We start from the raw sequence: 17,192 nt of genomic DNA on the forward strand, positions 1-17,192 counted from the left end.
ACTGTTCTTACCTGGGGTCACCCTCACCTCACCACCCTAACTCTGTAAATGATAGTTGAGGTTGTGTGTGATTAACTTGCAAATAGCTCACTTATTAAGCAAATGTGTAACAGTCGTGACTTACTTTCCATTCCTGTTCCAGAGCACATTTTCATCCTATAGTCCAGGCAGCTTAAGCTGATCCTTGTGCTGGCTGCTGCAGTTTCTGCAGCCCAGCTGTGCATTTTTACTCTATCCTTTCCACTTTAGTACCTCAGGTTTCTTTGTTAAACCATTTTAGCCAGAAAACTCATCCAAAAATGGGTGTATTCGTCAGGTCAGTTTTCTGCTGACTGTGGGATAGCTGGAGGTTTAACAAAAGTTGTAGTTGGCCAGAGATAGGCCCTGGGAGCCCTGGTGGTGGGTAAGGGGAATTGAGCTGGCTTACAGCTGCAGTTAGATCCTATTAGGCCCCCTCGACTGTATTAGGCTCTCATAACCAAAGTTGTTTAAGATGCTTAAGTCTCTCTGTAATGCTGTTAACCTGTTGGTAAAACCCAGTTTAGAGACTGTCATTACGGTTGAAGAATTGGTGTCTCCCTCTTTCTTGTAAAGTTCTAGTTCAGAATATCTTCTTTGGTTACATTCTGTATATTCCTGTTTATTGCTGCTCATTACTGCTAACAAAATGAGTTTGGAAACATTAATTGATTTAAATAGTAGTTTTACTAGATAATGTGCTGCTGTGAATACTTATAAGTATTTTTAGATATTCAGTTTTGAAGATACATGAACTAAGGTTTCTTTTAACATTTTCTTTTACCTTAGTTTTTCTTCTTACTTCCTTAAATCCAAGAAAATATTGAATAAGTTTAATCTTTGTTAAAATCAGAAAAATCCATTTTCAAGTACAATGATTAAATGTAAATGTAGATTATACATTAGGGCTTCAAATTTTCTTGGATTCAAAGCCAGGTATATAGAAGATGCTTACTGGTGTGCTTACAATCTCCACATCTAGTTTTCTGCTTTGCACTAACAATTGCCGTTTCTTGTAATTCAGTGAGTCAGATGCTCAAGCAAAGGATGTCACAGAGTCTTGATGCTTGGGAATAAAAGATTATTTTAAAATAATTATGTGTTTTAGGAAACAAAAGCTGTATCCAGTACATGAGCATAGGACTTACCCTATGGCCTGCATCTGGTATACTGGAAATTCTGTGTGTTTAGGGGCTGTAGTGAGCCCAGAGTTAGGAGGCCCGTGTCTAGCTGGTTTGAAGGTCTCTGTCTGTAGCTGTAGCTAAACGTCCAGCAGCTTCTATGCTGTGTTTTCATGCTGTGGACTAGCTTTTGGCCACTGGCTGGGGTCTGCAAGCCTTTTTCATCTTTGCTCCCTGAGGAATGATTGTCAGGTGTGTGGCTGTATGATGCCCTCACAAGGATTGTGGCACGTCCTCATCCCATGCCAGCAGAATATTTTTCCTACCCAGCCTACTCTGAATCCAGTTTCTTACATCACACAGCCAACTAAGGGAACTTCTATTGCCTCTTAACATTTTTTCCTGTGACCCTGTGGCTAGATGCACTGTCCTTAGGTGGCATCTTCACCCAACACTTAATACTGCCTTGAAGGTGATTCCGTTGTCCTGTGATGATGATTTGATCTGTGTAGCATGACCTGTGCCATGGCTTTATGCAAATCCATAAATCGTGCAGTATTTTTGAGAGTAACACTTGTATCTCTCTGTATTTCACTGTATTAGCAAAGAAATTAGAATAGGTAAAGGTATAGTAAATGAACATGGAATGCATTGAACTGATTTTGATAAAAAGTAATTTGATATTCTTTGCCAGATTATCAGAGGGTGAAAAACAATTCTTCATAAAAATACATTGTCTAGGTAGTCATGCTGAGAATAATTTTGGAAGAAGTGTACCTGTGAGAATTTGGACACTAGAACAAATAAATAAGTACAGAATTCTCCATAGTCTGAGGAATTACAAATTTTATGACTCTATCCTTGAAAAAACCTCCAGCTGTGAAATAAAACCAAAGGAAGCATTTCATAACAAGTTAAACTTTTCTGTATTTGAGTTGTTCAACTTGGTGACTTAAAAAAATAAATTGTAATTATTATTAGATTTCTACAGTATTTAATTTGTTTTGGTTTTTGAAGTAATAAGTACTTATTATTCTGAATTCTGATATTTAGACAGTTTTAAGTAATTTCTTCTGCATTTCAAGATTTATTGTAATTGACACGAAATTGTAATGTCTTTTCTTGTTTGTTGTACATGTACTTAAAAGTGATAAAGTTCTAATTAATACATCTCTTGGAACAGATGTACCAAGTCTAATATTAGATGATAGTGAAGATGAGAATGCTTCATCAATTTTTGAGACGAGCTGTCACTCAGGATCACCAAAGAAACAGTCATCAGCTGCTATACATAAACCCTACCTTCATTTTACAATGTGAGTGTCCCTCTAAATGCATATAACCAGATAGATGAAACCATGAAATTCCTACATCAGGAGAGCTAAGGAAGACGTTCTTTTGCTTTTGGGTGGCATTGGTGTTCTGTGATGGAAACATCTAAGTGCATGGTCAAGAGTTCCAGATATGGGAATGTTCTTAGGAAAGGCCATGTCCTGCAGTAATTAACAATAATTAACATTTCTTTGTTTTATATTAAGAATATTTTTAGACTGCTTTATGTGATGGTTTCCGCAGGGAGTTTGCTGAATGAATAAATAGAAGTTAGAAAAACTGTTCATTAGTGGTACTGTTTAGTAGAGCCATCTTGTGGAAAACTGCTAAAATTTTTGTGCTAAATAGTAATGCCAGATCAGAATTTATGGAGCTTAAAAATAAGGATTTAAGTTCAAATAGCTGGAGGTACATAGTCAAGTATTTTAATGCCAAATTTAAGCTTTTGTTGTGAGGTTGTGAAGGAGGAAGCCAAAACAAAACCAATATGTATTTGTGTGGATGTGTGTCTAAATAAGAGAATCTGGAAGAGTGTATTTTCTGGGCGATTTTAATTGTTATCTGTATATGTAACCTCCACCACCAGAACTGAAAAGCTGAAGGTCAGCAGTGTTCATCGTTGTTCCAGAATGTTTAACATGAAGTAATCCCAGCCAGTCTTGTTTCACTGCCCGAGCTGACTGATGTGCAGATAAAAATACCTCGATGAGACAAAACGCAAATTAATTAAAAACTTTCTTGTTTTATAATCAGTTTTCTATCAGTGGAAAAGACTTTTAATGGAAGAACTTAATGCTTCTCTCTTCATGTCTCATTTATCCCCAAAACAGGGTAAAATCCCCCAAAAGAATCAAACAAAAAAATCCCAAAACCCCTTGTATGGACTGCTGAGAATTTCTTCTCAACAACAAAAAAAAACAAGCAAAAAGTTCAACTTTGGAGTTTTTCCTTTACAGTCTTCCTTCTGTCTGGAAATCTACTGAATAGAAATGTATGAATATGCTAGAATACAAGATGAATAGTGATTTTATTCAATCCTACTTCAAATCCTCTTTCTTAAATAAACAAACTGTTGAAATGTTCGGTGCTTCTTGAAAATCTTGGGCAGCACTTAAGGGATGAAAGGATTGACCTGGGATTCCTGAGGCTACTGAAGAGATACTTTAGTAGTTAGGACTGAACTAGACATGATTAAATTGCTGTCTTTACTGTAAGTCCATTAAGTCTTTTAATATGATCAAGGAATTAGTTTTAAATAAATTAGTTATAATGAAAATTGTCATGAATTTAATATTATGCATAACTTTGCACAGATGAGTTTGAATTAAATGGTTGTGAAACCAAAGGTAAGACAAAACTTGAGTTATTGGGACTTGAAGTAGTGTTGAGGGATAGTTGAGTTAGTTGAATCTTTTTAGGCTGTTTTAGGAAACTATTACCCATTACTGAAAGTCTTCTAGACTCTAAAATAATCTTATTATATATATCAATCCACTGATAACGTTGGTGTGTTAATTGACTTTTGTGATTGTTATTCTGTTGCAGGTCAGCTTATCACCAGCCAACCTCTTACAGACCGAGATTACTGCTCTCTGGAGAAAGAGGTTCGGGTCAGACTTCGCACCTTGCTCCAGCACTATTGCACACTCTGGAAAAATTCTCTGTACACAGGCTAGACCTGCCAGCTCTGTATTCAGTCAGTGCCAAAACACCTGAAGAGTCATGTGCACAGGTGACATTTCAGATTTCTCTTGTAATGAGTCAGTTATGTAACTCTGTAAAAGATTAGTTGCACCAATGTAAAGGCAGCCAGCCGGAATGTAACCTAAAATTCAGATTTTCATAGACTCCTTCTATTTTCATGTTTAAAATAAAGAGGTCTCTAGAGGGTGATGGAGAACTCTAGTTACTAGTGAGAGTAATTACATTTTTAACCTGCCCCCTCATCACATACCTAATACCAAGTAATCTTAGTCTTGGTATTCGGTGCCTGATATTCATTTTATTCACTTGTATATGAATTGATATGCTGTGGTTCTAGATTCACTTGCTTAGTTTTAAATGTTTTAGGCTTCAAAACAGTTGGCAGTGGATTTTGCATGGATTTCAAATCAGTTGAATCTTCATCTCGATCAGTTAATAGCGAGTTTTTAAAACATATATGACAAGTAGTTACTCTGTGCTCCCTGGCATATTGACGTAAGATAATTGAATGCTACAGCCAAGAGTCACAAACACTTGTTTAGAAAGTCTTTAGCGTTAGATAACTTTATTCTGCTGGAACATTTGTCTATAAAATACCACAAACATGAGTCATTTCCTAATCCGCAAAAATTTTGTTACTCCCAATTGATACTAACAATTATTTCCTTAGTTTATATATCACTGTTTCTTTTAATTAGATCTTTCGTGAAGCTCGAAGGACAGTACCAAGTATAGTTTACATGCCTCATATTGGTGATTGGTGGGAAGCTGTCAGTGAAACTGTGAGAGCTACTTTCCTAACTCTGCTGCAAGATATACCATCTTTCTCCCCTATATTTCTACTGTCTACCTCTGAGTCCATGTTTAGTGAATTGCCTGAAGAGGTAAGTTTATTGAGGAAGGAGGTGGTGTTGTTAGGGAGTTCTGTGCTCTTCAGAATGTTTTGGTCGTGTAAAACCACTTTGTTTTGTAATGGTTTTCTAACTTAATATATGTCAAACTGAAAATGTAGTATTAATTGAATGTTTGCAGTTTTCCTTAATGAGGGATATATGTCCATATTACTGATTTTTCATAAGCTCCATGCTACTCTGATGAGAAGACAAAATTGTTAATTTTGTCTGTTGTTTATATTGGTAAATTACTGCATTATAATTAAATGCAGATTAATATAAAGAGCTGACCTATAGCTTTACGTCTTCTGAGGCTCAGGATGAGGGAGGGAAGTTCCTTTTTTTTGTTTCCCCTCAACATTTTTTTTTACTCTTTTTTTTTTTTCTCCTGCCCTTTCTCTGCCTTTCACTGCAGAGGTGGCCATTGTTAGGATTGTGGGATACTGCAAGTTTAGTTACTATTCAGTGAGAATTACAAGTATTGTTTTACCTTTACTGTAAACACTGCTTTAGGTAGAGCTTACTGTCTTCTGTCCTGTGGCTGATTTTGGAAAGTTTGTGACTAGTGTTTTGATGTGGTCATTGATCATGTATTTCTGAGTGGGGACTCAATTTTCCGATATTTTTTTTCCCTAGGTGAAATGTATTTTCAGAATCCAGTATGAAGAGGTTTTTTATATTCAAAGACCAAGTGAAGAAGACAGATTGCGATTTTTCAAAGGCTTAATTCTTGATGAGGCAGCAATGCCCCCACCAAGAAGGAAACAGGCTGGTAAACTAAGTTACAGTAAAACCAATTATAATGTGATCTGAATGTTTTATTTTGTGTTATGTTCCTTTTTAAAAAGGTGTGGGTAATTAACATGTGGCAGTATTAATCAGTGCCCAGAATAAATTTCATAGTTAGAGTTAACAGTTTTGGAAGACGGAGAGCTGTGGGGTTAAGGATCCATGAGGCAGATTAAATTTATATGGTGGAACTTGAAGTGGCATAATCCCAAAAGCCACGGTGTTGTTAATATTTCCATTGTCTGACTTCTTGGTTTTTTCCCTAGCTCTTCGTGCTCTGGAAGTTCTTCCTCTTGCACTGCCGTGTCCTGCCCGGGAGCTGTCGGAGGCAGAGAAACAGCGGATGGAGGACCAGGAAGAGAACACGTTGCGAGAGCTGCGGTTGTTTCTCAGGGATGTCACCAAGAGGCTGGCCACAGACAAGCGCTTTAACATCTTCAGCAAACCGGTGGATATTGAAGAGGTCTTGTTTCAGTAATGTGCAAACAATGAAGTTGAAGCTATTAGAAAAAGAATATAAATTAAAAAAGGGAACGGTTATGTTAGTAAGAAAAATAGACGTTTGAGCCATGATCTTTCCAGTCTAGAGTGTTGATTTTTTAGCTGGTGAGATACTCACAGCCTCATCATCTGATGCAAAGATTTGGAGTATGTTCTATTGCCAGTGACCTGTCGAAAGCCCTTGTGCATTCCTCTCAGTTTTATAACTGAAACCAGCATTTTAAAATGCCCACATTCCTATCCCTACCAGTGCTCCTGAAATATTTGATACCGTAGATATAATTCTTTAATAAAAGCTTTTACAGCATTGTAATCATAGACATGATAATATTGGGAAAGTGATCTGTGTTCTGTAATGTATTCAGCATTAATAGTATTGTTGAATAATTTCAGCAGTAATGCTTGTGGCTGCCATTAATCACAGCTGGTAGCACATTATAAGGCATTAACTGGTCGATTATGGAGTGTGTGCACCTAACTGATGAGACAGTTCGATCTGCAAATCTATTTTCAGGTGCTGCTGTATGAATAGGATTGTGTTTGTCTGACTTTGAGATCAGATGCTGGCCCACTGCAAGCTTTGCACAGGCTTGCTAACTGAAAAAAATATTCCTTAATTGCTTCTAAAGAGAGAAACCTCTCTTTTGGAAGACATTAAGATAATGTGGGACATTAGAAATCCAGCACTGTAAAAAGCAGATTTGGAGTGTAAACTCCTTGCAGGGTGGAACAGGTATCTCTATGGGCCCATGCAGTAAGTCCTCTCTTAACTTGACCTTTCCATAGTGTTTGGTAGCTGACAGCTTTTGAAAGACTGGCAAAAGCTGTTTAACATGGCAACTTCTGGTATGAGCATGGTCTGAGCAGTAACTTGGTTTGATTTTTCTTACGGAACTGTTTGGGAGGTCCATTATTGTAGGAAACTCCTCTGCATGTAGTAGAGGTATTCTCTTTCCCCAGAGCATTTGTGGTATAAACTTACATGAGTAAGAGCACGTAAAGAAAGAACCAAAATGTATCCTTGGTTTGTAGATGGAGAGAATCGAAATATGAATTTATTTAAACCCTTACCAGAAACTCTGCTAATATACTACAGCACTAGAAATCAAATGTAACCCTCTACGTCCCACCTGATGCATTTAAGAACAGGACTAGCCTTTCCTTTTGTACAACAGACTCTGTTGTACAGTCTACTTGACTTCCTTAGGAAAAGTTAGTTCCACTCCTGCTTGCATTGCAGAGAATGCTGCTGTGTGATAAGTCAAGGATTTTTCTGGCTAATTCAGCAGTAACATTTACAGGTTCCAGTGAAGATTTTCTCATGCTAAAAGAAAAGGATGTCTGTGGCTTGGCTTTCCAATCCCTGAACCAGTTATCATCATGTTTCCATGTAGGGAGACAAAAAGAGAATTTTCACCATTTTAATTTTTCATAATAAATTTCAATGCCTGTATTTAAGGAATTAGGTGACAGATTACTGTTCACTGAAGTAATCCATTATTGTTAGTTTATGTTGTAATATATGTCTACAGGCACTATATTGAAAAATAAATTCTTAAGAGCCGTTATGGCTTGATCTGAATATCTGTTTAACTCTTCAGGGCTTTGGCAATTCCCATCATATGTGGGTGATTTTCAGAAGAAAAAATGCAGTACTGTTTCAGAGACTGCCAGTGTTTTTAATTAATCACACTGAAACATTCAAATGTAGGGGGTTTTTTTCCTCAAAGTAAATAACAAATTCATAGGTTTGTTTTTTTTTAATGAACTTTGTTACAGCAGCTGTGCTGATGCATTTGACTATCGAGCTTGAGACCCATATGGTACCATTAATTATGTTAAACACTTTTTAGTGTACCCTAGTGGTTGCTGAATCTCCAGTTACGGTCTAAGCTCATCGTGAACTGTGACACAAGGCTTTTCCTTTACACTGTCCTTCTGTACAGTCAGTCTAATGTCTGCAATCAGTAAAACCTGACTTTTCTTTGTTAAATGAGTGATTGAAGAAAGTATTAATTAGAAGACATTTAAAACCTGATAATTTGACTGTTCAGTTAATTGAGAACTTTACGTACAAGGTGAACAAACTAGAGCTTCCCTAATTTTTCCTAGTGTTTCAAGTTAGGGTGATGGGTTTTGCCCTTTCAGTCCAAGACAGTGTTATAAATCTATAAAAAACTATAAATAAATCAGTCTAAAATAAAAAATACATTTACATTAAAATGTGTTGCCTCAACAATACTGTTAAATTAATTTTGAGAAATGAATTGGTGACTTACTGAAGAAAAAGTAGCTTTGGAAATCCTCTGTTTTTAGTCTGATACAACTTCTGTTTTCAACATAAATTTGTTTAAAAATCAAAATGTCTGGTTAATGTCTTAGAGCTATGCATGTGGAATGAATCCAAGGATAAAAGATGTGAAATTGTCAGTGTTCAAATGGAATGCATATGGTCCTGTGTCATTTCTGTGTGCTGTTTGTTTGTAGGTTTCAGATTACCTTGAAGTTATCAAAGAGCCAATGGACCTATCAACAGTAATAACCAAAATTGATAAACACAACTATTTAACAGCCAAGGATTTTCTAACAGACATTGACCTGATCTGCAGTAATGCATTGGAGTACAATCCAGACAAAGACCCTGGAGGTAAGAACCTGCTTTGTTTTGACCTATCTAAATCTGAAAGCTTGGTATTTAAATCCTGTGTTTGGTTGCTATTCAGGCATTTCAAGAAACTGCATGCTATGTGATAATTAGGATAAGCAAGTCCTAAGAGTCTGTGATTTTAGTATTCTGAGGCATATAGTGCACTGGGGGACATTACAAGAGCAGGAGAACTACAGCATTCAGAGTTGTTTTCTAATAAATTAGGTTTTGTAGTTCCGTTTCGAATTTGATAGCTCCTTTTCAGTGAATAGACTTTGTGTATGCAACAAACCCCACCATAATTTGGAGAGCTCTGTAGAGAATCCTGCACACAATCTGGCAGTGGCCTGCTGTATTTCCATATTGGCTTAGAACATGAAATTCATACACAGAAATTAAAGTCTATGTATTTGGGGATAGAAATAAAACAGGATAAATCACCAGGCAAGGAAGTCAGTTGCAGCTGATTAGGAGAGATTAGACAGTACTGTCTTGACAAAGTGTGATGGGATGCTTTCAATTAAAATGGAATTTGTAGACCGAAATGCATGTAAAAGCTGTTCACGCTTCAAACTAAGGAAAGAACATCTTGTGTGCTCTTTGCTAGGACTGCCTTACAGTGCACATTGCCAAAAGAAAGCCTTTCAGCTGGCAGCTTCAAGTGTCATCAATAAAATAATATCAACAAACCCCCCCTTTTAATGTAGTTGTATTTAACATGATATACTTGGAGGTTGGGGTTCATCTACAAATGTAGTCCAATGTGTTAAAAAGTTTTTTATGAAGTCTCATGAAATTGTTTTACCATTTTCTATATTTTCACTTCTCAAATTTTTGATTTTCTGAGGCATTTGCAAGTGTCTCATGTGGACTAGATGCAGTATAGTCTGGTCAAACACTTAGACTTGTTTTGCATTGCCTTTTGAACCCAGTACTGGTTCATATCTATAGATGATCAACTATTTCTTCAGTTTATGATGCATTTTGTTTTACAGCTAAGAAAGTCCATTGCTAATACACAGCAAAAGGTTTTCTGTGTTCTTGATAACACACTTTTGAGGACTTCTAAGGTGTGATTGATGTGAACTAATGAAAGCCCTTGAGGGGGCACTTGGGATTCTAAGTGTATCTGAAGAGCACCTGTTTAGGGATATTTTGATTTTCCTTGCTGTCAGAACTGAGCTGGGAGAAATTGATCTGGCTCTATCTAGGTTCAGTTTTGGATTGGAGGTAATGAAATATAGTTCTGTCCTCTACTGTTAACAACAGTATGATGCATTGCCCTTCTGGCATGCAGGATTTCTTGAGCTGTTGTGTGAACACACTGCTGAAACAGCACACCATGGCTATTCTGAGGAAGCATTCCATGCATTCAGATGCATGCATTAACTGAATATTAACCTATATGTGTTCACATGCTTTAGAGCTGGGCATACGTGCTTCCCTCTGCTTCATGCTTGAATTTGCAGAAGAATCATAGTGTGCCTGCTTCTGTCCTGTCGTTAAGCTGGGAAAGCAGTGAGAGTACCAGGCTAACTGGTTTTATGTGCAGTATGGATATCCAAAAGTGGCTTCTTTGGGGTTTTTTTTTGCTGGTACTTTGCTATAAAATTTCAGATAGGTTCTATAGTGAAATGGGTAGGGTTTTTTTTTCCCCTCCATTGTTTGACTGGGAAATGTTCTTAAAGGCATGGAAACATAACCACTGAACGTTGGACATAATAGTATTTGCCTCTTTGAAGCACTGTCTGTAGGAAGGTCTTGCACATCACAGGGTTAGAGGAAAGTAGTGGTTCATTAAAACACCCTGATTTGAATTTTATTTTTTTTCTCTCCCCTCTCTTCTTCCTTTGCAAGGGCAAATATCTGACCAATATTTTGAAGTCTAATATCTCAAAATTACATCTGCAAAGAATACAGTATATTTCTTTTGTAATAATAAAACATAATGGTTCATAAATACATGAGTAAAAACTTCTAACTTCCAGTAGATTTTTGTCGTGGTATTTTTCCCCAGAAAACATGTTGAGCTCTTTTGAGCTGGATACTGGGTAGCCTTTTTCACTCAGCTTTTTTCTAGCTGTAAAATTTGCTGTTTCTAGACTTACAAACCTTGCTTAATAAATGTTCACTTATGTTCTTAATTGTCATCTTTAAAGATTATTAAAACATTAAATCTGATAGTTGTATAATATGTTTTAGACGTTGATGTTGATGCTTGCTCTTGAAGTACCTCCACCAGCTGGAAAAAGTAATCCAGTGTGGATGAATTGACAAATTAAATATGTTTGTACTAAAGGCAAACAATGACTGTTGTAGGTTTCATTGAAAGGCAACATTCTAGATGTCAATTTTCTCCACATATGGGCTTACTTATTAAGTTACAATTACTTTTCAAATGTCAACAGTGGAATAATTTCTTTTGTGCGTTTCAAAGGTATGGGGACTGGTCTGTTTTTTTGTGAGTTGCATTTATGCTTCCAGCATGGGCAATTTATCCTGTTCCTCAAATAGGCATGAAAATGTGGCACACACAAGGCTTGTTTTTTGCCAGTTTTTCTTAATGGATTAAAGTGAGAAATATGTATTTAAAATAAGGAATAACGTAGTCTGTTTTAGCACAGTTTTAAACTTTCTAGAAATTGCTAAATAATAATTAAGCAATAATTTTGGGTTAAAGAAAAAAAACCAACAGGGGAGGAACATAAGCAAACCAGATCTACCTTACAGATGCAGATGGTGTCCGGTGTGATTTTGCAGGCAGTATAACTGAATGAATGTTCCTAGACCCCAGTGAGCAAATTAATTCCTGAACAAGGCTCTTGTTATGTCTGGGACTCTCTGCGCTCTCTGTTACACTGTGTTACTACTGTCTATATCAGACAACACAGATAATAGACAACACAGAAAAATGTAGAAATAGAAAAGAATTTACAAAATTGTGATAAAACAAATGTGCTGTCCTGTTTTCTAGATAAAATAATTAGACATAGAGCGTGTACTTTGAAGGACACTGCTCATGCTATCATTGCTGCTGAACTGGACCCAGAATTTAATAAGATGTGTGAAGAAATCAAGGAAGCGAGAAGAAAAAGAGGTATGTTTAACTTCATTTATCGTAACACTACAACCTGTGGAGGCCCCCTGTGTATGGCCAGTCTTCACAAATGAAGATTTGGGGAAGGTCATTACCCTTTGAGCCTGTGCAGTGGATTTTTTAGGTGAGACACAGTGTGTGCTGAACTGAGCCCACCCTTTAATCCTGAGGTTCATCTGCCGGGGCCAAGCGAGCTCGGACGGTGTCAGTGAGGTCCTCAGGATGTAGGTTTGTTTGGAGTGACCTTCTCTTAGATGGATGGCCTTACAGGGCTGACGAACTCCATCTGACCGGGAATCGAACCCGGGCCGTGGCGGTGAGAGCGCTGCATCCTGACCACTAGACCACCAGGGGAGGCCCCCTGTAGACAGATAGGAATGGCCTCACATCCACAAGCCCCTCACATCCCCCTTGTGAAGGACTTCAACCACCCCAATACTTGCTGGAGGGACAACACTGCTATCCAGGAGGTTCCTGGAATGTGTCGAGGGGTAACTTCCTTCTCCAAGTGACAGAGGAGCCAACAAGGAAAGATGCTGTACCAGATCTTCTTCTCATTGACAAGGAGGGGCTGGTGGGGAATATGAAGCTCGGGCAACTGGGTCTGCAGTGACCATGAGGCGGTGGGGTTTGAGATCCTTAGGGCAGTGAGGAGGGTGCACAGCAAGGATCACTATCCTGGCCTTCAGGAGAGCAGACTTCAGCTTCTTCTGGCATCTACTTTTTAGAGTCCCGTAAGATAAAGCCTTAGAGGGAAAGGGAACCCAAGAAAGCTGATTAATATTCAAGGATTGCCTCCTCCAAGATCAGGAGTGATATGTCCCAACAAAGAGGAAGTTAGGCAAGCACACCAGGAGGCCTGCATGGATGAACAGGAGATCCTGGACAAATTTAAACACAAAAGGGAGGTCTACAGAGAATGGAAGCAGGGAAAGGTAGCCGGGGAAGAATACAGAGAAACTGTCTGGGCAGCCATGGATCAGGTTAGGAAAGCTAAAGCTTTTCCTGATAGAATTAAACCTGTCCAAGGGACATCAAGGGCAACAAGAAAAGCTGCTGTAGATATATGGGATAGAAAACAGAATTTACAAATGTCCATATAAAAATAAATTTAAGAGGAAATATAGAATGCATGTTAGATTTGGATGGTGCACACTAAAGGATGACTGAGCTTGAAAGTTGTGTACTTTTTCCAAATGTATGAGTTGGTCTGATAAGACACTGTCCTTTTCAAAAGAAGGTTGCATTGCCTACTGTTACAGATAGTACTGTAGAACCTGGTGAACAGATAACTGTTAGGACTGCTGTACCAACTGAAGATGTGGTGAAATTAGAGCTGTGTTCTGAAAGTGCCATGCCATGCAGTATAATAATTACGATAATGGAGAATGACATTTAAACCACTGGATTCTCAAGTCACCCTGGCACGTGCAGAAGAGCATTTTTGGTGATAGTATATTGATTTTTTTGGATTAAGAAACAACTGTTACATCCACATTGAAGGGAGCGTGAGGTTGAAAATATAACAGCCCAGAATTAGGAAATAGAGACCCCTACAAAATTATCACAGTTGGTTTCAGCTTCTAGTCCATAGACCTCCAAGTCTGTGTACGGCTTCTAAAGTGACTAGAGAAAGTAATCAAAAGCCCAAACATATTCCCAGTGTGGGAACAGTGCTATGTTTGCATAAAAGATTCTACCTCCATGGAAAATTTTTAAAGTTCTGAAAGTTGAAAAAAGGTTGAAAATCACTGAACTACAACATTAGAAAATAATTTCATGCTGAGTTAGGGATTATTGATTTCAATAATTTCAGCTTTACCTTGGCAAGTTGTTTCCTGCTTTGGCAAAAAAAAACCCCTGCATTATTTGATTTCGAGGTTGAATTGGCTGGTCTCAACTTGTAACTGCTGGTTCTTGAAATACTTCTGTCAGTAGATTGAAGACACTTTATTAATAAATTTCTTTGAACTATGCAGGTATCTGTAGGCTTTTTCTTCTTCAGGTTAAAATGGATACAATTCCTTTTATTTTCCCATTCAGTCATGCATGTTTTTGTCTAATTTTGTGCAAGCCTCCAATGTGTGTCTTGAATTGTGGATAAGTGAACCAATTGTGATTCACTGTGTATGTAAAACAGAACTAATATAATGCCTTCATTTCTCCTCTGTACTTTTCTACTAGAAGTATAAGAATATTCACAATTTGGTCCATAGAGTCATGCTGGGAGCTGTGCTCAGTTAATTATCTGAGTCCCTGTGATTGTTAAAGGTTATTGCTTCCGAGGTTAAAGTAAATGTTTGTAAGAGCTCTTTGTTAGAGCGTGACTCTATGGCTTGTAGTCCTTTCTTGCAAGTTTGCAAGAACTAACTGAATGCTCCCCTTCTTTCTGCAGCAGTGGCCAAGTAATATATGTATTTTTGGGGTCAAAACCCTATTGAAAGGAGAGAGTTTCTTAAGTCATAATTAAGGCTAATGGCATCTTGCAATGGAAAAAGCAGGTACTTTTGGTGTGAGATGCTGGTTAGTGGACCTTCGAATACGGGTAGATGACAAGCAGTGCCAGTTGATTGTGAAGGACGACAGCTCACAGACAGCAGTGGGCAGGTTTCAAAGTGGATTCAGTACATAGGCATGGAAGTTGTTACAGTGCCACAGTGACATTTCAAAGATGCTCGTGCTTCTGGACCACATTGTGGTGGTTTCAAGAAGAAATGAGCTCTGCAGCTGGTCCAGCTGTAGAATGTGGAGGGCTAAGATCACTCACTGGGTTAGCAAGGATGCAATACTTGGAATGAATGGAAGAAGCTGTGTTAGATTAACTGGTTATGAATGAAGGAAAATATATCAAGTTCTTGAGGTCTGAGGAAGCCTCAGGATGTGAGACAACAACAAGAGATTGTCCTGTTCCTGGATCAGAGGTTGTGTCAAAGATTGTGGTGATGCAGATCATCAAGATGGCAGCACTTCAGGAACATAGTCTTGGCACTGGTCATTGTAATGGATGGAAGGGATATGAAAGTTAATCAGCTTTGCCTTTATTCCGTTTTGCTCTATAGAATATACTTAGCAAGAGAGCAGAGCAGCACAACCACAGTGCATCTGTTGGTCTAGACTTTGACGTGTACCCTGTTTCAGAGTAGTTTGAGCAAGGGATGAAAAAGACTAAAAGCTCCATATCTATTTTCTTCACAGTGCTTTTGGAAAGTTATTTAGCAGTCTTACACAGTTGTAAAATGGAAGATATTTTCTACATTGCTTTCTTTTTGTACAACTTTTCTGGTTTTGTTGGGTTTTTTTTTGGACAAATATACCATTTTTACTTAGTACTGTGACTGGCGACCAGTCTCAGAAGTATGGCAGTGTAACAAAAAGATAGATTGTACAATAAAATCAGTATCTAGAAGTTAAACTAGAATTTCTTGTTCCTGTATGACTGAAGTGGGGTGCTTTTGTTGAAAGAGCTGAACCTAAGGATAGCAAGTTTTAAGTTGGTGAAATAAGCACTATATATCCTAGATTATTGAAGTTTGCAACTTATTGTTGAGACCAGCAGATAAAAAGGTAGAAGTGGTGGATGTTTTGAGTAATGACATATGTTACGCAGTTTAAAATATTTGTAATGGTACCTAGAAATTTACACTGTAATTACTGTGAGGTGAGAGTTTCTTTGTGAATCTTTTAATTTCTGCATCCATTGGTTTTGATGGATGTCAGCTCTTGATCACTTGGTTCTGGTTTCTATTGGGACATGATAAGATATTTTGAAGACCGTTTTAGTAGTTGGATAGGAAATTCTAGTTCACAAATATGAAACTTCAGAGATTCATTGATTTCTTTGAAATGTGCTTAACCAATATGAAAGTTTGCCTTTTTAGAATTTAATTAAAAGCCCTATGAAACAGTAGAAGCAATGAGATGAACCACCTTACAGAAAGCAAACCATACTTTTTGTTAAAAGCAGAATTGCATTTTCTTAATCTAAGAACTGTTGACTCTGAAATGGATCCATTTTATGTAACATCGATCACAGTGACAATACAAGATTCTTATTCAGATACTCTTTTTGATGTGGCAGAAAATGCCATTTTGACTTGCCACTTATTTTAAATCATCTGTTTAAAATCAGGAAAAATTGAAATGGTCAGTAAGAGTTTGCTTTGTAGAGGAAACATGGATAGAAGAGTGCAATCTTTGGGGATCCAAGTGTGAGAAACAGTCACATTTTTCTAATCTGTAAGAGCTGCCAGTTTGAAGACCATGTAACCAGTAAGTTATTTTGAAAGTAGAAACCAAATATTCTTGATTCCAATCTTTGCTTTGGGTGTCCAGCTAAATGTTAATTGACGTGTTGCTATTGCAGTATGGTATTCCAAATTTCTTCTTAAATTCAGTAGTTTTATGCAGTTTGCTTTATTTAAATAGGTATGGTTATCTTTTGCATGCAGGCTTATCAGTCCCAGCAGAACAGATAAATCCTCATGGTTCCACTGTACGGAAAACAGAAGCTCGAGTTGAAGAGGCATTTCGGAACAAACAAAAACCTACGATGGCGGTGTGGCCCAACTCTGCCACTAAATGTGCATGTGAGTACTTTGGGTGATAATTGTGCAAAATTAGAGGTTCTTCCAAGGGCAAACTTTTCAAATATGTCTCTACTACTGCTTACTGATTATTTTCAGAAGTAATTTTACACAAAGATGTGGAACACATACTCCTTTTCTGACTACGTGAAATCTCTGCCCAAGAGAAGTTGTAAAGAAGCAGAATTTCAGTTTTTGTCATGAAGAATAACTGTTTCTCGAATGCAATATGAGTATATTGCATTTTTCTTTGTAAAATACTGTTTTCAGTCTAAGACAACTCTGATCCAATTGGAAGATCAATTTTATTGCTTTAATGAGTGCTCAGGTTCTTTTAACCTCTGTATGGACAGGTACATACCTACATACTGCTTAATACTCTCTGACATGCACTGTACTCACTTTCTACTTCAGTACACTCAGTATCATGCTAAAAGCTAGAAAGGAGATTGCAGATTTAACTATTTTCCTTTATGGCAATGGTTTTCAATAGTTAGTAAGCATTAC

At 37.5% G+C, this 17,192-nt stretch overlaps 1 protein-coding gene across 3 annotated transcripts in view; it reads left to right on the top strand.

The window, feature by feature from the left end:
- Positions 1-17,192, top strand: part of ATAD2B (ATPase family AAA domain containing 2B) — a 59,084-nt gene that overhangs the window by 22,871 nt on the left and 19,021 nt on the right. For 2 of the 3 annotated variants that reach the window (XM_018088785.2, XM_018088786.1), the window contains 8 exons: positions 2,323-2,455; positions 4,017-4,203; positions 4,874-5,059; positions 5,705-5,840; positions 6,124-6,320; positions 8,846-9,005; positions 11,980-12,102; positions 16,551-16,688. In XM_018088785.2, the coding sequence (XP_017944274.1) occupies positions 2,323-2,455; positions 4,017-4,203; positions 4,874-5,059; positions 5,705-5,840; positions 6,124-6,320; positions 8,846-9,005; positions 11,980-12,102; positions 16,551-16,688 (1,260 nt within the window). The remainder of the gene's footprint in view (positions 1-2,322; positions 2,456-4,016; positions 4,204-4,873; positions 5,060-5,704; positions 5,841-6,123; positions 6,321-8,845; positions 9,006-11,979; positions 12,103-16,550; positions 16,689-17,192) is intronic. The other variant, XM_018088787.2, reaches the window with a different exon arrangement.

Source organism: Manacus vitellinus, unplaced genomic scaffold, assembly GCF_001715985.3.
Source record: "Manacus vitellinus isolate BGI_N305 unplaced genomic scaffold, ASM171598v3 scaffold_11_pilon, whole genome shotgun sequence".
Classification (NCBI taxonomy): domain Eukaryota; kingdom Metazoa; phylum Chordata; class Aves; order Passeriformes; family Pipridae; genus Manacus; species Manacus vitellinus.